Source organism: Camelus dromedarius, chromosome 8 (assembly GCF_036321535.1).
Source record: "Camelus dromedarius isolate mCamDro1 chromosome 8, mCamDro1.pat, whole genome shotgun sequence".
In the NCBI taxonomy this organism is placed as follows: Eukaryota; Metazoa; Chordata; class Mammalia; order Artiodactyla; family Camelidae; genus Camelus; species Camelus dromedarius.
Window position 1 is genome coordinate 8,560,992 of NC_087443.1, and position 22,163 is coordinate 8,583,154.

A 22,163-nucleotide genomic window follows, 5' to 3' on the forward strand; every position below is an offset into this window, starting at 1 on the left:
CGGGGTCACTGCCAAGTGCAAAGGGCTCTCTGAGGCAGCAGGCCCTGGGCCCAGAGACCAGAACTTATTTTTTTAATTCTTGTTTCTTACTGAAGTGTAGTCGATTTACAATATTAGTTTCAGGTGTACAGCAAAGCGATTCGTTTTACATATACATACGTATATATATTCTTTCAGATTCTTTCCCGTTACAGCTCATTCCAGGAAAAATTTTTTAATATATATTTTATTGAAGGATAGTCAGTTTACAATGTTGTGTCAGTTTCTGGTGTACAGCACAACACTTCAGTCACATGGGAACTTACATATATTCGTTTTCATATTCTTTTCAACCGTAAGTTACTACAAGATACTGAATACAGTTCCCCGCACTGTACTGTATGAACTTGTTGTTTACTGGATTTTGTGAGGAATCCTCCTGTATTTCAAAACGAGAAACTCTGCCAGAGTTCAGTAGGTGTTCTGTGTGATACGACGGGTTTGTAGATGTAATTCTTGGTGTGTTTGTGGGTCTCTATTCTGTCATCTTTCAAGCTCCGCCCCCCATCATTGCAGAAAATTGAATACAGTTCCCTGTGCTTTACAGTAGGTACTTGTAGTTTCTCTCTTTTACATATATATAGACTCACATCTTGGGACCAGTGTATCTATTAGTCCCAAACTCCTAATCTGTCCCTTCCCCACCCCTCCCCTGGTAACCACAGTTTGTTGTCTGTGTCCGTGAGTCTCCTTCAGAGATAAGAACTTTTGAACCACTGTCTGCCCAAGTGGGAGTCTCCTGGGTCCTCGGTGAATGTGACCCTTGCCTGCAGGTCCCAGCCTGCCCTGCACTTAGGAGCTTTTAAAGAGGGTAGTGGCTCCTCCCCAAACCCATAGTCTGCCCTTGTTTCACGCCAAGTCTGAAGGCTAGTCCCCTCGATTCACCCCTGGAAACAAACACCAGCCAAGAGGGTCTGCCCGTGGCATTGACAGGGCTCCTATGTTGCTCAGCATCCTGGTTCCCACCCCCCAGAGCAGGAAGAGCGAAGGGATGAGACAGGAAGCCAGCTGTGGTCGATGAATCATCCGGAACAGGGCAGGCAGCTATTTCTGAACTAAATGGCATCGGATCCCTCTCCTCACCTTGAGTCCCGTGTCCTGGTCCCCAGAGCACTTCCTCTGTCTGAGATGAAGCCAGTGAGGGCAGAGAGCCTGGGCAGAAGAGAAACAGCCAGTACAGTGGTCACTCCTGTTACTGGCGGGGGCAAAAGGCACAGTCTGGGAGGAGGGTGGAGCCCACAATTCTAGAAACTCTAAACTGGCAGGACAAGGAATGCAAAACCCAGGTTCATGGTGGGTAAGTTCTACATCAAAGGCTGGCTACCCTCGTATCTCTCCGGGGAACTTCTTTCAGTGTTAGGGCTGTTAAGGGAAGGACCCAAAAGCCATCTGTTCTCTACGAGCCTGCGGTACCGGGTGGCCACAAACGGCCATTGAATATCGCGCCTCCTCAACCACATTGATGCAAAGAGAACAGGACGGTGGGGTTGGTGACAAAGAACAGGCTTGTGTCGCCGCAGATGCCATGGCGTGTAGAGCTGAGGAAACGCTTGGCTTGGGCCAGCAAACCATTATACCATACATTTTTAGAGGATGACGAGGAAGATCTAGTAATGAATACAGCCTGAAAACTGTCACCCCAGATCACCTTTCAGATAAATCTCTGTAATGCTAACTTTAATGACATCCCTCAGTTCCTAGCTCACACTAATACCCCCCCAAGAGGAACAGAGGTCACAGGTCAAGGGACCCATCCTTTTGCCTGGCTCTTATTTATACAGTGTTGTTTCCATTGGTATTCAAGGGAATCGTGTCTCTTCCTTTGTTGAAGGAACTATTAGCACCTTTTTTGAGGTCAGTGGAGATGTGAGTGTTAAGTGGGGAATTTGGTGATTTTCTAGGTATCTGAGTTAGATCGGGATAGCCTAACTCCAGCGTAAGAGGTTTTTTCTGTTTTGTTTTTTAATTTTTTTTATTGAATTACAGTCAGTTACAACGTGTCAGTTTCTACTGTACAGCACAACGTCCCAGTCATGCAAGTATATACATGTATTTGTTTTCATAATCTTTTTCATTAAAGGTTATTACAAGATATTGAATATAGTTCCCTGTGCTATATAGAAGAAACTTGTTTTTTTATCTATTTTTATATATAGCGGTTAACATTTGCAAATCTCAAACTCCCAAATTTATCCCTTCCCACACCCTCTCTCCTGGCAACCGTAAGATTGTTTACTATGTCTGTGAGTCTGTTTCTGTTTCGTAGGTGAATTCATTCATGTCTTCTTTTTTCTTTTCCTTTCTTTTTTTTAAGATTCCATATATGAGTGATCTCATATGGTATTTTTCTTTCTCTTTCTGCCTTACTTCACTTAGAATGACAATCTCTAGGTCCATCCATGTTGCTGCAAATGGCATTATTTTGTTCATTTTTATGGCTGAGTAGTAGTCCATTGTATAAATTAGAGTTTTAAATTGTTGGAGTTCTCAGCATACTAGTGTGTGCTCATACACCAGTTCACAGTTAACTTTCTATAATAATTTTATTTATGTGAGTTTTTAAATATGCATCCCCACCACACCTACTCCCCAAAAGGATGTGAGCTGGAAGTGTCAGTGCTCATATGAAAAGCATCAGGGACTCCTGATTTAAAAAGGAGTGTAGGAAGTTTGTGTTTTTTGGGGGGTGGAGGGAGGGTAAGATTTTTTAGGGGGAGTGGAGGGAGGGTAAGATTTTTTTTTTGGTTGAAACACCAGGTGAGGGAACACACAAGGCTGATAGAGTTGAATAGAGAAAAAAAGAAAAGGAAACTACTCAGTACTTAAAATTAAGGGGAGGAAGTTGAGATGCTCATTGGTACCTACTCTTGGATAAGCAGAAATTGACAGTGATGGGGAAGCGATGAGTTCTCAGGTATCAGAAGGTCCTGGGGTATCCTGCAGGGGACAAAAAAAAGCAAGGTAACAATTAATTAATGAGTGAAATTAATGGGGTCTGTAACAAAAAAAATCTCCTTGATTTGTACTTATGTACATTGTGATACATAGAAAGTAGATATCCAAAAACTACTCAGATGACTACTTATTAGACACTTTCATTGTGACCTGGCAGAGGAATGAGTGTGGACAGGCCAGCAGGAAGACCTGGGGAGACCCAGACAAGCACAGTCAGGTCCTCCAGGAGCATGATGGAATCTTTCAAAACCGCAGTCGCATGCAAGGAAATGAATTACAGACGACTTAACTTGGGTCTCCCACCTGAATTGGAATACTTCTGTGGAATTTTCACATTTTCCACTTATAATGTAAGAGAATAGCATAGCAATTGGTAGGGGAGGCTTTTGACTTGTTCATACATAGATTTAAATCCCTGCTTAAGTCAGTTACTCTGACCTGGGACATTTTATTTAACCTCTCTTAGCCTCCGTTTCCCCATGTGTAAAACGAGATAATGATGATCTTACAGAGCTTTATGTGAGCAGAGAATGAAGTGATTTATGTAAAACTTAATTAACATAGTACTCGATACATAGTGCTTAAAACATGGGCACTGTTAGGATATGGTGCTTAGTATTGTGTTTATAATAAGTGTTGATCAATGAACTTGATGCAACAACACATGGGACTATTATAGATGATATTATTTTTTAACTTAAAAAAACTATTTGTGCTTAATTTTTACGAAGAAGGGAATGGCTTAGTGACTTCCTGTGGTGTCATCTCGGAATCTTGGAACAAGCTCCCTATGAGAGGCATATAGTGTGGAAGCTACCACTAGAGGGCTCTGAGGAGCCCCTAAAAACCTTTCTTTGGCTCCAGAGATGAGGAAGAGACCCTGGGACGCCCTGGAAAAACCCAGGAGCCATACATTCTATTCATCACCACTGTTCAAGAGTACAAGTCTTAACATGAACCCTGCAAGAGCAACTTGTAGGAACCACTTATACCAGAGACCTGGGGGTGTGCAGGTGGATGTCACCAGAGACAGCTGGTAGATGCCAGGCTAGGGAAATCCTATAGCTCTAAGGTCACTCTCTGCCTCTATCCCCACCACTGAGTTACCCTTATGAGGGATGAGAATGACATCACAGAGCAGAATGTCAATTCTGAGACAGGAAACCAGGCATAGTGGAAGGTTCTGAAACTCTGGGTGAGGACTTAACAATAACAACAAAACCCACCTTGCACCACCACTGAACCTTCCAATTCCCAGTGGAGACTGAGACCAAAACCGGTAAGTGATGTTCAGGCATGCGTGAATGAGACGCCCATAAAGCTCGTGGAGTTCTGGGGTCACACAAGTCCTGTGCATCCTACCTGCAGGGACGAGGGCAGGGCACCTTTGATCATGCGCTGTCCCGGGATAAATGCCCTGGGGACCGGGAAGTCACTCAGGAATCACCCAGCCAGTGAAGCAATAGGTATGTCATTGCTTCATCACAAGCATCATTGGCCAGTAGCTTACAGGTGGGTCCGAGTGGGAGCAGTGAGACCAGTGCCTGCAGAGGCAGATGCCAGATCAGGTGCTGCAGCAAGAACCCGGGAGCTGGGCAGAGATGAAGCTGTCTCGGCTCCCGGGAAGCCTGGCCTCTTGGCCCAGGCACTGGGGCAGGGGCAGGATTCTCAAGCCTTTGCCTTCTCCTGGCTGCTCTGCTTCTCTGGACTTGGCATCTTCTCAAAAAAGAGCCATCCACCGGGGTCAGACAGAATATTGTACCCCTAGGCTCTTTCCAAGAAGTTAAGGCAAGCCGTTGGAAGCTTTGCTTTTTTCTGACTTCCTGTAAACCAGCAATTTGGGATTTTGCGCAGGGAGGAAGCAACGCTCAATCCAAACAACTCCCCGTTTAAACTTGTGCTACGCTGAGGCCATCCAAGTTCTCAGGCCTCCCTCTCTTCCTGGCTGGTCTCATTCAAGGGCTGGGGCTGCCGGGGAGGTGCGGATCCGCCCGCTGCCCCGACCCGGGGCGGCACCGGGGACCGGGCCCTGAGCGGGGAAGCCGGGCTGCGGGGCTGGGCGTCCCAGGGCGGGGGCGGAGCAGGTGAGCCCGCGGGGTGGGAGCGGGGAGCGCACTTGGACGTGACGTTGGAGTTGGCAGCAACCTCGGAGCGGGAGGCCGTGCGCGCGGGTGCGGAGTGGCTGCGCGGCCGGGGACCATGCGCTCGGCGGGGCGGCCGCCGCAGTGAGCGGCGCGGCGACCGGAGCCCGGCCGCGAGCCCGGGAGGCAAGGCCGGGGCGGCCAGCCGCTCGCGCTCCTCCCCGGAGGAGGCCCCCCGGGCCCGAGAGGCGCGCTCCAGCCGGCCCCACGATGTAGGCGATCGGCGGCGGCGCTCCTGCAGGCGGACGGCTCATCATGAAGAAGCACTCGGCCCGGGTGGCCCCGCTCAGCGCCTGCAACAGTCCGGTCCTGACCCTCACCAAAGTGGAAGGTAACGGCCCGGGGCGGAGGGGCCTGGCGGGGGGCCCCGCATCACCTTACCTGTGCCCCTGGGCTGCGTCGCCTGCGGTGCCGCGCTCCTGCCTCCTGCGGGGGTGGCGTCGGCCCGGAGCGGCTGCGGGGGCTGCGGGCTGCCCACCCGGCTGCCTCCTTCCCGGGAGGCCCCCGCGCAGCTGGCGGAGCGGCAGCGCCTCGGCGCCTCCCAGGCCTGTCCTCAGTCCCCTGGCTTTGGAGCATCCCCCCGCCCCCGCCCCCGCCCGCAGGCGGAAGAGCGGAGGTGTCGCCCGGCTCCTGGAGGCGGGAGAGGGTTAGCTGGCCGCCGCAGGCTGAGATCCCCACCTCCCCGGGCTCTGAGCTTTCCCCAGACCGGCAGCCAAGTGATGCCCCGCTCCGTGGGAACGTGCAGGGCGAGCAGGTGAGCGCCAAGCCACCAGCAGCCTGGAAACGTGTTCTTCCACCTCCTCCTCCTCCGGAGACTGGAGGCAGACACTGGGGGACGGAGGAGCCCCCCAGCGGTCCTGGAGAGCTGTGCCTCACTCAGACCCAGCCGGCCTCCTGCTGGACTAGAGGACCTGGCTTTCCCATGGTGGGGGAGGGGGGGCAGAGGGAGGGAGGCTCAGTTCCCAACTCCTCCTCCCAGGAGGCAAAGGTGCCGTGAGGGAGGTTCCGGAGAGCTGGCCACGTTGGCCGAGTGGGGGCTGGGAAGGGACAGTCAGCGGGGAGAGGAAAGCCGACCCCTCAGTTCCAGGCCCTCACTTCTCCTGAATTGACCAGCCCAGTGCAAGCAGGAGTCCAAGGGGCTCGGAGCCTCCATATGATGGCTTCTGAGGACCCTGTATTCCCTCTCGAGCAGTTGTTTGTCACAGTGAGACTGAGAACCAGGAGAGGAAGACCAGGAGAGGTCAACCAGTAGCCACCCTTGTACCATGACCCCCCCACCCACAGATGAGGACTGTGGGGCCGGGAAAGGTGGAAGCACTGGTCTAAGACCTACAGCTAGGAGGTGGCGAAGCAGGAAGGGACTCCTAGGCTGTCTGATCCAAAAACCAGGCTTTGCAGAACATTGCTTTGCACTAACCTACAGCTACTTACCTATTTCTCATCATCTTCTGCGTTTAGGAAGTCATTTCTTTTCCTTCTTGTGTCTGTCTCCTCCCCTTCCCTGTCCCAATCTTGGGAAAGACTTGGTATTAGTCACCTCCACCTGAATTTAGTGCATGTGTTACCTCTCCCAGGGAGGTCACATTTCCAAGCCTGCTGCTCTGGGGCTTTGCCCCGATGTCCCTGCAAGGTGCAAGGTGGGGAGGGTCAGATATCTGTTTCCCGTGGGGAAGCTGGAAGGGTCTGCTCATTCATGGGGTCTTCATGGGAAGTTGGCCCACCATCACTGTGTAAGTCAGGCAGGGTGACTCTGCTGTCCAGTGGCAGGGTACCTCCCTCGGGCAGGAGGCGTCTGAGGGGTCCTTGGCGTCAGGCTGGGTGTGAATGGTGAGACTTCCAAGGCTGGGCACTGGACCTTGGATGTGCCGCAGGAGGTAGGCAGTGACATGCTCAGCACGGATGCTCCTCTCCAGCCAGGCCTGGGCTTTGCCTTCAGGGGGTGAAGATGGTGAAGATGAGGAACCCCTCTGCCACTTCCCTCAGGGCCACTGCCAGGTGAGCTCCACGCCTCTTGTTCACATGGACAGCCATAGCAAACCGTGGGCTTGGTTTCTTAACCATCCTTTGCAGGTAAATGTCTGTGGATAATGGAAAGTGTGTTAAACTGAGAATCAGACAGATGGGGGATCAGGACCGCGCTCTCCCTGCTGTGCAGTTTGATGTGTATAATCATAAACGCCGAGCCCCCGTTTCCAGGGCTCTAGAACAGAAGATCCGAGCTCAGCAGACCTGGGGGGAGTGCAGCGAGGTAGCTGAGTGACGGTCCCCAGCACACGCCTGGTACACAGTAGACACTTAATAAATGTCTGGAAATCCTCCCGTCCCAGATTGTCTCACACCTTCAGCGAACCTTCTCGCTGCTTTCAAAGAGGGCATGTGTGGGGACAGCGTCTGGAAGCATCTGCAGAGTTGCAGTGATGCAAGAAGGCTTCCAGTCCCCTTTCTGTACAGGATCCCTCTGTGTGTGTCAGCAGGTCTGCAGGGCAGGGCCTGATGGAACCTGCCCTTGGCATGCCTGGCCTTCCTTGTGGCTCTTTATCTCGGCCTGGTTTTTTTTCCCTTGGTATTTGTGTTCAGTTTGGCTTTCGGTCTATTTTTTGAAACCATTTGCATCTTGGGTGCTTGTTTTAGAAGTGTTGAATCATTCTGTTTTGCCTCGGATGCACAAGATAAGGTGGTCCCCATACTGTGGCTGTTTCTGTGTGGGTGGCAGACCCAGCCACAGTGGCGGAACGCAGCCAGAGAGGAATATTTATTAGCTCGTGCAGTGTGTCTTCTAAGGGGAGGCAAGAAGGCACCAGCATGTGGTACATATAAAACCAAAATAGAAAATACGATGCTGGGGTGAACTCAGACACAGGAGGTGGACGGGCTGACTTCATTGGCTCAACAGACACCTCATCCGACCCTGCACTGTGTCCTGGGTCTACTTAGCAAAACCCTGGATATGCAGAAATCGGCAATCCTAGCTTCGTTCTTTTGAGGGGTTTCAGTCTAGTGGGGAAAGGACCCAGAGATGAATGAGCCATCCAGGTCAACGTAGTAAGTTCTGGTCCAGAGCTGAGAACAGAGTATGGCAGGGACACTTAGAACTGGGTAATCTGCGAAGAGCTTTCAGAGGAGGGCATCGTGGGGAGAGGCATCGCACCTGAGTTGAGGTAACTTTTCAAGCACAACGGGGAGGGGAGGCTGCTTCAGGCAGAGGGATGTGTGCGCACAGGCCTGGCCAGAATGCACGAGAAGGAGGGAGCAAGCAGCTGGGCCTCAGACAGGAGCTGAGGCTCGAAAAGCGTCTTCCAGGCAGGTTGCTGGCGTCTGTTTTATCTGACGGTGTATCTTGGCTTCCCATTTTTTCCTGGCTTTTCCACCGGACTCAGACACTGAATATTGATCAGTAACACTCCTTTAGTAGAGTGATATTTACTTGGATCACCTCTATTCACAACCAGCTAATTCATGTTCAGTAAAATTACATTCGGGAGGATTAATGGCTGAGAACAGTGCCGTAAATTCCCCCAGGAGGCAGGCAGCATGCAGTCTGGTGGAAAGAATGAGGGCTTTGGAGTTAGAAGGACTGGGTTAGGGCCCGCCTCTCATGCTGAACCAGTGAACTTTGGCAGAATGGTGAAAGCTCTCTGGGGATGAGTTCTTTCACATGGAAATGATGATGACAACGTCTGCCTCTTAATCATGAGAATAACAGCTTTTGCTAATGAGCCTACAACTGTCGCAGGCACTGTGCTAGAGATGGTTACATTGTCTCTCTGCCACCCAAAGGAAGGGTAAGCATTGTTACTACCGTTTACAGACGCGGAAACTGAGGCTCAGAGAAATCATTCACACAAGGTTATGCAATTAGAGAGCAAGGGGGCCAGGTTTCACATCGGTGTCTGCCAGGTGCTTTGTAAGTGCTCAGCAAACATTGGCTCCTGAAACTCCCTTCGCAGTGTTACTTGGAGGTCTGGGGACTGCTGGGGTCCAGAGGGCCCACAGCTATTCATACCCATCTTTTCTGTTTTTTTTTTCCCCCCGGCTGCTGACGTTCTTAATGCCCCGTGCAGGGCAGTCAGCCTGTCTCAGCTGCCCCCAAGGTCTGGCTCCTTTGTTTCTATTAAAGGGATAGGACTGTCATCCTGGGATGCTCAGTTGTTATGTATGCTGGGAACACAGCGCTGGGGGCCAACCTGAGAGATGTCTCATCTTGAGAAGTATCCTGCCAGAGGGTTCCCACGCCCAAAGTGTTTCCCAGGTTGGATTCTGCAGGGCCTGAAACCTCAGTGACAGGAAACCATCCACATACGGATCAAATATGTTACCTAAAATATGTAAGAGAATGAACCGGAAGTTCCTGGGGATGCTAAGAGGAGCCAGTTATAAACCTTGACCTCAGCAAGGGAGAGCTGTCCCAAATGCATGCAAATAAGGATTGCATGTGGAGATTAACTTTTTTCATTCCATGAAAGGACCGTGAAAGAAATGGTGAGTTTCAGCAGAGGGCGAGCTCACTGCTGGCTGGGACGCAGGTGGCCACCACGCAGCGGGCTCGTCACCTTTACCCGCTGCTTTGCCAGAATGACTTAATCTAACAGGAAGCTCTTTCCTGCCGAGCCTGGATGTGGCCTCAGAAGCCTTATCGCCAGACTCCAGGTGATGACTACATCGTCATTGCAATTGGTCTTTTGGGAGCATGAGCAGGGCACCCTGGTAGAGGCTGTCCCTCTGTCCTCTGCTGTCATCGGTAAGAGGTCAGAACACAGTGTTCCTTGCAGAGGTGGCTCCACAGACCAAGACGCAGAGTCAGGAAAGGACGGCACTTGGCAGAGACCTGTGGGTGGTTATCAAAAGAAGTGAGGGGAGGAAGGGGCCAGGGGCCAGGCTGACCACGGGCAAACTTGGAGGCCTCCTGAATGCTGGGCTCAGGAGAGGGGACCCACACAAGAAGGAAGGGCCTGGAAGAGGAGGAAGACACTGTCTGGATCTGAGATGCCCGGCTGCGATGTTCAGAATGAGCCAGGAAGGTGATTTCATCGATCACAATAAATATTTTTAACTAAGGGAATTAAGAACAGAATACAAAATATACCAAAGTGTCCCCCACACCAAGTTTAAGTAGGAAGGCAGCCAGGGAGTCATCCAAGAGGGCGCTGAACATGAAGAGGCCATTGACAGTGACAGCAAGTGGGGAGAGGAGGCAGGTCTGTGGGGAGACGTGGGACGTCCAGCCGAGATGGTGGAGTCTGAAGCCGGGCAGGACCTTCACGTGCAGGTGTGCAGCAGGGCAGGCAAGGGCCTGGGAGGAGACGTGGTGACGGCTGAGGGACAGGTCAGGTGAGAGAGGCGGCTCTGTGCGGATAGACGGGCCGGCACAGAAGCCTGCTGGCCACAGATGTTTGGCAGATGGGGAGGCAGAGGGGACGTCCGAACTGAGGTCATAGGGCATCACAGAAACCACAGGAAGAAGACCAAGAAAGAGGAGGTGTGGTGGTATCAGGTACAGCCAAAGGCCTCCGCTCTACAGAAACAGTCTGAAGCAGGTGCTGGTCTGCTGGCAGATCAGATTGCAGGCTGGGAGCTTGGGGAGGGAGGAGGGAGCAGAGAGGCGGGGCAGGGGACTTGGTGAAGGCGCTGGGCAGTGAGATAGTGAGGAAGGCACGCTCCCTTTAGGAGGAAGGGGAGAGATTCGGAGAGCCCGGTGTGGGTAAACCGAGGAAGGAGGCCCATTCCAGTATGTTCTGAGTTGCCCCAGGAGGATGTGATTGAGGCAGCGGTGGCCTGGGGAGGCAGACGGCATGGGAGGAGAGCCCCCCCCCCCCCCCAGAGGAGGGTCGGGTCGCCCAGCAAAGGGGAAGGGAAGAAGTGAGGGCAAAGACACATGGAAGAACAGGCGGCTGCGGGTCAGGGAGGCCAGGGACCTGAGCAGGTGTCTTTGATCTCTTCCTAGTGTAGGAAGCAGCAGCATCTGCTGGAAATGATGGGTGAGGACTGAAGGCTGGCCAAGGTGGGGGAGGGTTCTGAGGAGCCATATTGGAGAGCCAAGAAGAGATGTAATTCTTAAAAGCCTTCTTGGCTAGTGATTGTTCTCACTGGTTAAGACATCATGTGACTCAGGGAAAGCGTATTCAGGGAAGGACCAGTGTGAGGGGCAGGATGCTGACTGTCCGTGGGGTCCTGCTCCTCCACTGGCTCATGAATGTCTCCAACCTGTCTCCTCACCACCTGGGGCCTGGGCCTCTCTTCTGAAAAGAAAGGGGTTTAGAATAGATCTTCCAGGAAAAAAAAGAAGACTAGATTTTCCATCGGCCCTTTTAGCAGTAACGTTCCAGAAGTCTATTAAGTAGCTTACTCGTTAGCAGATTGGTTTAGTTGATTAAAATCCTTCTCTAGCTCGAGTCAGAGAGCAGAGCTCTACGGGGATGAGGCCCAGAACATGCAAGAAATTTGGCCTGTTTGTGCATGCGTGTGTGTGTGTGTGTGTTGTGTGTTCATGCAAATGCACACACTTTCCAGGGTGGGACCTGGCATTTGAGCAGGGGAGGAAAAACCAGCTACGTGAGCACAACTTGCCCCAGGAATCTTCAGCAGCAGGAAAGCACCAGACTCCAGACAGGCCCCCATGATGGGTGGTACCAAAGAGGTCTAGAAAGTCCCCAAAGAGGGGAGCGGTGCGACTTCCTAATTTTGCTGGTGGCTGGCCTGGGTGTTCCCACAGCAAAACCTCTCTGCCTGGGATGAGCTCAGCCACGTCACCCGGTGCAGGAGGTTCGCCTTCAGGGAGGAGATAAAGCCAAGGAGGACTCGTGGGTACCGTAAGGCCTACCCCACCTGGGTCCTTAACTGAGCACGTTCAGTCCTGCCTTAGAGATGTACGTAGGATACAAGACTCTGCTAAGAACTAGTGGTGTGTCTTAGAAGACAGTGCTTCTAAGGCAGTGCCTGTGTGAGTGCTTGTGTGAGTGCCTGCTTGTGTGAGTGCCTGTGTGAGTGCCTGCTGTGTACAGGGAGGTGCGATGTGCCCAGCGGTGAACACAGTGAGATTCTGGGAGGCGCACAGGTCATGACTAGCAGGCAGGCAGATTAAAACAGATCCCCTCCAGCCCAGGTGTCTTCAGACCACATCTCAAAACAGGGCCCTTGCTCCCCTCCCAGGGCCGCATGGCCCTTCCTTCCCTCGAGGCGCCAGGGGCATCACTTAAAGCTTACCCTCTTCTAGTTAAGTCACGCTGGCCTCGGGCTATGTAAATTCCCAGGATTGTCTGAAATGCTCTGCGGGAGACGATGTGATTCAGACACTGGTGTTATTCGGGGACCTCTAAGGAGGTGAGGAGTGGGGACAGAAGGCCAGTACAGGCGTCTGTTTACTGAGGTGGTAGTGACGGCCGGAGGGTGGGCAGATCTGGGCCCGACTGTCGGGCAGAATTCAGGGGAATCTGGGAAGAACCTCACGCCGCCCCACTCCACCCCTGCAAAAGCAGCCCTCACTCACTCCCAATTCTGTATCCGCACAAGGGAAAGAACTTTGGTTTTTAAAGACAACTTTGCTGGAGTGGGGCGCGCGGCAAATAAGTAAGGGGCAGCATCTGATGGTTCCCAGCTAGGAATCCAGGGCAGTTATTTCTTCTCCTAAGAGGTATAAAAATAAATACTCAGCCACCGCTTGTCACTGCATCCGATTCTGTGCGGTGGCAGCTCCGGGCCTGTGCCTCACACCCTCTTGTGCACAGCGCTCTCCTGTGTCACGCCCTCGGGTCAGTGGCTCGCTGCCATAGCAAAGTACCGCAGCCTGGATAACTTAACAGATCTTTGCTTTCTCCTAGTTCTACAGGCCAGGAGTCCAAGATCCAGCTGTTAGTAAATTGGGTTTCTGGTGGGGACTCTTCCCGGCTTGTCGACGGCCACCTCCTGGCTGTGTCCTCACACGGCCTTCCCTCTGCGTGCTCACGGAGAGAGCAGAGTGAGGGAATGAGGGTTCCCTCATCCCTCCTTACAAGGCCACCAACCCTATCGGACCAGGGCCTCACCCTTATGACTTCATTTAACCTTAATTACATCCCTAGAGTCTCCATCTGCAAGCACAGCCATCCCAGAGGTTACAATTTTAACATATAAATTGCGGAGCACACAAACAGTCCACGAGAGCCCTCATTCCGTAGTGGCGGGTCCCAGCCCAGAGTTCCATACAGACTCAGGCTGTTCCAAATTTAACAGTGGATTCTGTCTTCTTGGGAACTTGAGGGCCCGCCTTAGTGATGGGAAGTTCTGACTGGGGTGGTCAGCACTGTGGCCCTAATCACCTTCCCAGGGGTGAATGAGGGTGCTCTCCATCCCTGTCAATGCCCTGGAGTCAGACAGGTGCTTGTACTTCACCTCTGCCCCTCACTACCCTGTGATCGTGGGAGAGCAACTGTCTGACCCTCAGCTGCTCCACTGGCAAAGCGAGAATAGTCACCCTCCGAGGGAGCGGGTGGCTCAGTGGTAGAGCACGTGCTTAGCATGCACAAGGTCCTGGGTTCAATCCCCAGCGCCTCCATTAAAAAAATAAATAAATAAACCTAACTGCCTCCCCCCAACAAAATTTACAAAGTAAATAAAATTAAATAAAAAATAAATAAAATTTTAAAAATTAAAAAAAAAAAAAAGACTAGTCACCCTCCACCAACATTAAAACAGGTTAAAAAAGATATGTTATCTCCCGGCAAGAGCAGGACATGTAAACTGGGTGTTTAACTGTCGCTCTTCCCTTTACTTCCCTGTGCCTTCTTCTCCCTTACTGGGGGTCAGCTTTAATTATCTGTGGGTTCCATTTTTTCCCAGGGACCAGTACCAGTCAGGAGTGTGGCTGAGGCCTTAGTGTGTAGGAACAGTGGCAATTTTTCTGACCCAAAGTCCAGGAACCCAAACAGGTGGTCTGGCAAGTGCAGGTGGGCATCGTGGTCAGAAAATGTGACATGAAGATTGCTTTGGGGACACCTGGGGCCTTTGGTGGCCTGATACTTGTGTCTGTCGTTTCTTCCCTTTTCTCCAAAGCACTGCTTTAAAAAAAAAAAATCACACATAAATTCACTGAGCAAGTATTTAATGAGTAGATTATATAAACAAAACCCAAACTGCATTTTTGGGAAATGAATTACACTTGCAAATGGCCAGAAACAGAAGCTTTCTTCCAAGCTCCTCGTTTTATAAAAGCGATTTAGTTTGGGTGGCCAGGCCCTGAACTTGTATACGCATCAGTGATCAATAAATGGGAACTTACTCGTCAAGCTCTCTTCTCCTGGGCACTCCAGAAACAGAAAAGGGAGGGGTCTCTGTTCCCAGAGCGGCTCTTAGCTGTGTCCTATTTGGTCAGAGTTGGAGACACTGAACCCTCCATGACATGGTCACTCTAAGCATTGCCACTTGGACTAAGCAAGTTCTACTAGGGGAGAGTGTGTCTGCTTTATGCCCCACAGTAGGTGTCGGTAAGTGTTTGCTGGATGAGTGGCTTAAAAATGTAACTAGTCCACCCAAGAGAAACAAACATCCACAGAAAGACTCATGGGAGTGTTCATGACAGAATTATTACTGTAGCCAAAAACCTGGAAATTACACACACGTCCATCAACTCATGAATGGATAAACATAATATGGAAGACCCCCATGGAATGTGACGCAGCCACTGAGAGAATGAACTACAGACACGTCTTAGAACATGGAGGAACCCCAAATACATTCTGCTAAGTGAAAGGAGTCAGATGCAAAAGTTTATAGATTTATAGGCAATACCCAGAGTAGGCAAATCCGTAGATACAGAAAGCAGATTTATGGTTGCCTGGGGTTGGGGGTGGCCATGGGGAGTGACTACAGATGGGCGTGCGGACTCACTGAGGCGGGGAAATGTCCTCAGATTGCATGGTGGTGACGGTTTCACAACTCTGTGAATGTCTTGAGAATCGTGAATTGTCCTCCTGAAATAAGTGAATTTTATGCTTATGAAAATTACGCCTCGAAAAAGCTTTAAGAAATTAACTGTACGGATCTTCTTGATGGAGATGTCACTGAGAGGCGCCTTCTCTTCTGTTCACGTGACTTCTCCTCTGCTTTCCGGAGGCAGGGACCCCACCAGCCCATGGGTGGTCTCTGATCCCAGCCCGGGGTCTGTCATCCCTAAGACACGACTCTGGCACCTTCTCAGTGCAAAACTTCCTGGCACTTTTTCATAAAGTCAATAAGGGTCCACTTATTCTTAGGGGAACTCAGAAAAGAAACATTTTTGTTCTCTTGGAAGTTTGGATGAGCCATTTTATGAGAACTTTAAGTTGACAGTGAGTTATTTTCCAATGTTTCTTGCTTTCTTATTGTAGAAATGACTTTTACTAGATAAACATAAAAGCATGCAATTCATCATTTTCTCCGGGGAAAGCAGTGGGCAGCTCATGAGAAGAGGACTTGCCTTGGTCCCAGGATGCGTTAGCAGCTAAACCAGACCTTCAACTCACCCCATATGACCTAGAGTTTCCTTCTGCTGGGCAGACATTTCCTGTAGGAACTGCTTCTTCTCGACCAAAGAGTGTGAATGTCTGATAAATCCCTGCTAGGAGACGGGCATCTAGTGTGATTTTGCAGGAGGCATGGCTGATGCGTAGTTTCAGTAAACTGCCCGGCTCGGAGACAGAGCTCAGGATGGAAGTTCACGGACAGTGTGTTTGTATCTCAGCATGCCGTGTGCACAAGAGGGCACTCCCCCTACGCACACGCACACACTGCAGCTTTCTCCAAAATGCTCAATGAAAGCAACTCCAGTAACAGAACTAGGAAGAGCCCGCCTGTCTCCTCGGTCTTCTGAGTGAGTTAAGCGACATAAACAGAGCATTTAGAGGGAGTCAAAGGGGGAGATGCGTGGTCCACAATCACAGTGTCTGTCGGCACAGCCACCGGGCCAGGGGCTGCCATCTGCGTCGCGTTGCTCCCAGAACTCTTGGCTAAAGTGCGAGGTTAGGATGGAAGTTGCAAGATCATGAGTTTGGGGAGTGTTAGTGGGGAAGGGGTGTCGGAGAGTGAGGATGACATAAGTACTATTTCTAGTTGTGTTCATGATGGTCAGAGGAGCTGGGACAGGAGACGGCGTGAGGCTAATTCAGCACCGATTTCTTGGTGGTATTTGGCACTGCCTCTTTGGGCTGTGACACAGGAGTGAAACCAAACACAAAGGAATGGCTTGACTTACAATTTAGGATGGGAGGGAAAATCAACAGACGCTTCCTGCGCTGGAAGCGTTGAGAGGCTTTTGAGACAGGATACTGCTCCGCTCAGTGTAATTCCTTCCCTCTGAGCATACACTGGACAGCTCGTTGACAATGACCCAGGGAACCATATGTATTTGCTACGGGATGTATTTGCTGTGTTTCAAATAGCGGAGAATAAATGTATCTGCTGACCAAGTTCATCATGCCACTCTACATTTATTCTTTAACTCATTTGCTCTGTTTGTCATGGACGCTGGGGCATGGGTAGTGTATATTTACCTCCTAAAGAAAGGAGGGTAAATATCCGTATTTGTGGTGGTCCCTTCCGCCAACCTGGCAGTTTCTCCCGCTTGACTCTGACCAAAGCAAGACGGGGCATCTTTATTGGGTTGGGTGTCGCAGTAGGGCAAGGCAGTGATGGGTTTCAGATCTCACCGTCTTCTCACTGTTCGTTTTCCATAATGAAAAACTAGATGAAAAAAACATGCCGTGAGCCTGAATTTGTTCAACCTCTTCCAGCGTCCGTTCTTTTTTTTTAATACAACATTTAAAATAAACCGTACTTCAATTAAAAAGCAAGCAAACAAACAATCCATTTAAAATACGGGCAGAAGAAGTGAACAGACATTTTTCCAAAAGAGAAAAATGCAGGTGGCCCACAGAAACATGAGAAGTTGCTCAACATCACCAATATCAGGGAAATGCAGATCCAAATCACAGTGAGACACCACCTCACACCTGTCAGAATAGCCATCATCAAAAAGAACACAAATAACCAGTGTTGGCAAGGATGTGGGGAAAAGGGAACTCTTGTGCACTGTTGGTGGGAATGTAAATTGGTGCAGATCCTGTGGAAATTAGTATGGAGGTTTCTCAAAAACCCCAAAACAGAACCACCATGTGGCCCAGCATTCCTGGGCATATACCCACGAATCCAGCGTCCATTCTTAGATAGCAAGTGAGTACCGTGAGACCGCGGTTCATTTCTTTGTGGACCTTTCTTTCACCTCTGTAATTATCTTTTCAGTGTGAGTTTTTGACAGTTGATGCTGGTCGTTCAGAAACCTCCCAGCCCCCAACACTGCTTGAAAATTATCCCCCTGATGAGAGGTTGCAGGGCTCACCCCAAATGCCGGGTAATCAGTGTGTCAACTGAAACGTGCGTGCTTCTGTCTGAAACTGCACTTGCCAGAAGTTGTGGGGATTCCCTGAGAGCACAGTCAGGACATCCTGGTGGGACGTCATTGAGCAAAAAGAGAGGAATGTGCCTTCCTCTGCCCCCTCCGCTTCTCCCGGCCCTGCAGCCCCTGCCAGAAACAGACAGCTTGTTAGGAGCTCAGAGCATTTGCGTCCCCAGGGGCTTCTGACTATGATATATACATGCATGAAAAGAAGGAGAAGGAGGGAGGTGAAGTACTCACAGAGCAGGTAAAGGAAGCACAGTCCAGACGGTGTCAAGGAGGATTCTGGCCAGTAAAGGACATGGTCGCTCCTTGACTAGCCACACAGGCCTAGGATGACCTTTGGCTGAGAGATACCAGCAGGGCTGGCCATGAATGACTGGGTTGGCTAACACCTGTGTAATCGGCTACCTTGAATCAGGATTTCGCCTCATGGAATTATATATTTCAGGAAGTATGGTGTACAAAACTTGGTCTAATTGTACTAGAGCTATTTAAATTACTATTAAGTTTAAACAAAATACACAGAGTATGTTTGACCCCCCAAAACCTTTTGTACCCATCCCCTGTACCCCTTTAGTGCCAAGAGTCCCCATTCAGCTGAGTGCCTGGCTGAACTTATAAAAAGCAAGGAGGCTCTGTCTCCTGGAAATCTGCATCCATCCATGGCTACACCTTACGCAAGCCACAGCGCTGCTTAAACTTCCAGCTGACTGGCATGCACACAATCATGAATGAAAACCAAACAGTGGAAGAGAAGGCCTTTTCCACCTTCTCATGGTCTCTGGGAACAACGGCACCGCCGAGCCACGCTCTGGGCCACAGCCCGGTTTCCAGAAGTCACATGGTTCTAGAATGGAATGTCTGAGGCCTTTCACAGCACCGGCTGCCAGCAGCTGTGGTTGTTAAGTAGCACTTCAAAGCGAGACTGACAGCCGTCAGCAGGAAGTCAGTAAGAGCAAATAAATAAGAGGGACACGAAGTGCAAAATAAGATGAAACTCTTGGCATCCACGCCCCTAAGAAACAGGCAGGGAGGAACGTCTGTCAATGTCTGGGGAGCTTTTAAAGGTTAAGATCCACGACCTCGTCAGGTGGGAACCCACGCCCCCAGCAGTGCCCAGCACCCCGGAGCACATCAGGCTGGGTGAGCTGACACGTGGTAAATATTTCAGCCACCCTGTGTGTTCTGGAGAAGTCTTCCTCACGTCTCCAGATGTGCACAGAGATCACCTGTTGAACTACAGAGTCTGATTCTAGGGACCCAGGGATTCTGCATTTCCAGCAGGCTGGGGATGGCACTGATGTCGCCAGCCCATGAACCATACCTTTTCTTTTTAATTGAAGTGTAGTTGATTTGCAATATTGTGTTAGTTTCAGGTGTGCAGCAAGGCAGTTCGGATATATATCAGATTCTTTTTCATTATAAGTTATTTCAAGATATTGAAGATAGTGAATACAGTTCCCTGTGCTATGCAGTAAATGCTTGTTTATCTGTTTTATATACAGTAGTGGGTCTCCCTTAATCCTGTACTCCTAATTTATCCCTCCCCCCTTCCCTTTGAATCTAAAAAATAATACACATGAACTTATTTACAAAACAGAAACACTCACAGACATAGAAAACAAACTAAGGTTACCATGAACCATGTTTGGAAGATCAATTCTAGAGGAGAAGAAAACCACAGAAAATGTCTTTTTTTCTTTGTTCAAGCTGATTTTTATTGAGATATAATCAACAGATAACATTATGTTAGTTTCAGGTGTACAGCATACTGATTCCATATGTGTATGCATGGTGGTCTAGTCAACATCTGTCCCCATACATAGTTACAAAATTGTTTTTCCTGTGACGAGAATTTTTAAGATCTACTTTCTTAGCATCTTTTTTTAAAGTATGTTTTTATTGAAGTACAGTTTACAATGTTGTGTCAGTTTCTGGTGTACAGCCCAATACTTCAGTCACATGGGAACATACATAACATTCGTTCTCATATTCTTCACCAGAAGTTACTACAAGATATTGAATATGATTCCCTGTGCTGTACAGTAGAAACTTATTGTTTATCTATTTTATATATATTAATTAGCATCTGTAAATCCCAAACTCCCAGTTTATCCCTTCCCACTCACCACCCCCTATAACCACAAGTTTGTTTTCTTTGTGAGTCTATTTCTGTTTTGTAAATAAGCTCCTTTGTATTTTTTTTCAATGTTTTTGAAGTTCTGAAGCTGCCTCCACGCCCCCCCATCCCCCACCTCCCCCTCCCCTCCCCAGGGTGGCCGGCTATGACAATGGCAGTGGGGTGGTTGCCCTCCTGCTCCTGCTCACCCCTGGGTCCTGGCCGCCCTCCGGGACGGTGTGGAGGCCCCCGTTAACCGCCCCTTCTCTTCCCCCAGGGGAGGAGCGCCCCCGGGACCCCCCGGGCCCGGCGGAGGCCCCGGCGCCGGCGGGGGCGGAGGCCGGCGGGAGAGCGGGCCGCCGCTGCTGGCGATGCTCCCGCGCGCGGCTGCGGAAGACCTTCTGGGGCGTGGCGGTGGTGCTGTGCGTGTGCTCCTCCTGGGCGGGCGCCACGCAGCTCGCCAAGCTGACCTTCGGCAAGTTCGATGCCCCCTTCACGCTCACGTGGTTTGCCACCAACTGGAACTTTTTATTCTTCCCGCTCTACTACGCGGGCCACGTCTGCAAGTCGGCGGAGAAGCAGTCGGTGAAGCAGAGATACAGGTAGGCGCCTCCGGGATGCCGGCCGGCCCTGGGGCTGCTCTCCGGAGCGCTGCCGGTGCTGGGCTGCCCCGGCGGCGGGCGCTGGGCCGGGCCAGGGACACAGTGCCGAGAAGCCCCAGGGTCACCCACTGTCTTGGTGGGGCCAGGAGCGGAACTCTCTCCCCTCGGAGTGGTGAACTCCTTTCCTCCGCCTCTCGCCGGGCAACCCCAGGAACTCCTTTATATGAGACGAGAGAGGGCAGCATCTTCCAGAGATGGCCTGTGCTAAGTCCCCAGAAAGGGTGGAAGTGGGAAAAGTCTGTAGGTCTGTTATCCCTCCCGAGTCGGGGCTGAGGACAGGTCCATGCAGCTGGGTAACTGGTTGCTTTCTGTAGCTTACCTCCCCCCCGCAGGGCGATGCTCATTGCAAAGACTTGATTACTCATTACCTCTCCAATCCAAGACCTTCCCTCCTTTGGTTTTATAGTTGCTTGGATCTGAATATCCAGCAACGTGGCCGTCAAAATCAAGGCACTGTGTCAGCTTTGTGGACCGTATCTTCTCACTGGCATGACCACCCTTTCAAAAAGAAGCCGGAAACCCTGATTTCAGCCATCTACCACAATGTACAGCAGGGGTCCCCCGGCCCCCTCAGGAGCCAGATGGTCCGTGTTGGCCCTGGGACCTCATCTGTGTCAATCCTTGGGTCTCATGGTCACCCAGAGCCGAGGCTCTCCGTGACTGTGTATGGACCTGCTGCTGCTGGCCCAAATCAGATCTATCCAGAAAAAAACTCAGTGAAGAATTCCGGCCAAGGTGACCAGGTAGGGCCCTGGGAATTTATCTCTTACCAGTCCCAGAGGTGGAAAAAATGTGAAAGTCCAGGGCTATTTACTCCATCTCTACTGCCCTCTTCCCCACCTTACCCCAACCCCACCAAGCATGCACCCTCCTCATACAATGACTATGTCCCATTTACTGTCTCCTACAAACCTCAGTCCTGTTCTGGAGTTGCGCTTAGAAGTTGCAGGATAACTGAAACCATCAGGTCCAAGGGGCAAGGAGGTTTGGGAATGGAGTTTTATACTCAGATCAGAATTTTCTGAGATTCTACCATTACGTTGCTGTGAAGTTACCGTTGGAGGTGTGAGGGTCCAAACTGGTCTAATGTTCAGAGGGAATTTGGACTGGCTCCTTTAAAAGACCAGGTTGTAAATTGGCGGACTGATTCTAGAGGAAGGGGCACTGATGCAGCTTGGATTGATTCACAAGGCCAGCCTCACATGTCTCAGTGGAAAGGACTCAGAGCAGATTCTGGAAGCAAAGCATGTGGGAGCCTGGAGCCCAGAACTGGAACCCAGGCCTGGGCAGTTCTCAGTGTTGCCTTAAACCCATGGCTTCGTGGACCAGCCAGAAATCACTAGAAACCACTTACTGTGCCTCTTCTGAACAGCTCCTGAAAGCAGACTGAGTTATGACTCTGTCGCAACTCAAACAAATAGGTTTAGAAACTTTGAGAGGGCCGTGGGTTGTCCCAAAGCAAGAGAGGAATAATGGCCTGCTTTTAGTCATACAGAAAAGCAAGTATTCAGTAATGATGTATTTAACAGTAAAGTAGCCCTGAGTGTATTCATTTTGTAATTACGAGTTTGCCTTTCTTTGAACTGAGTAGAAGATTATGCCTCTGCCTCTAAAAAGGGGCTAAAAGAAGTGAGCGCCCTTTCTCGATGGGGGATTTGCTGGAGCGAAGACGAAATGTTCTATCCCCGCATCCGCCACCCGTGCAGCCTGAGAGAGGGCCTCCCGGGCTGCTGCCCTGAACGTGTGTCCTCAGCATGGCCACTCCCACCCTGGGGCCAGATGGGCCCCGCTGGCCACTTAGGGCAGGCCCGGCACCGTTAACCAAGCGTGCCGAGAACACCACC

General features: G+C 50.7%; 1 protein-coding gene and 1 long non-coding RNA gene across 2 annotated transcripts in view; one reads left to right on the forward strand and one right to left on the reverse strand.

The window, feature by feature from the left end:
- Nucleotides 1-244: 244 nt before the first annotated feature.
- On the reverse strand, nt 245-4,908 carry LOC105090746 (uncharacterized). Its single transcript, XR_837301.3, has 3 exons — nt 4,221-4,908; nt 2,905-2,976; nt 245-1,191 (listed from the first exon to the last, which is right to left on the reverse strand). It is a non-coding gene; the product is annotated as an uncharacterized LOC105090746 (long non-coding RNA).
- A 380-nt stretch (nt 4,909-5,288) lies between these two features.
- Nucleotides 5,289-22,163, forward strand: part of LOC105090747 (solute carrier family 35 member F3) — an 81,013-nt gene continuing 64,138 nt past the window's right edge. Inside the window, exons 1-2 of the mRNA XM_031460881.2 lie at nt 5,289-5,466; nt 19,935-20,259. Coding sequence (XP_031316741.2) covers nt 5,391-5,466; nt 19,935-20,259 — 401 coding nt within the window. The 5' untranslated portion in view covers nt 5,289-5,390. The remainder of the gene's footprint in view (nt 5,467-19,934; nt 20,260-22,163) is intronic.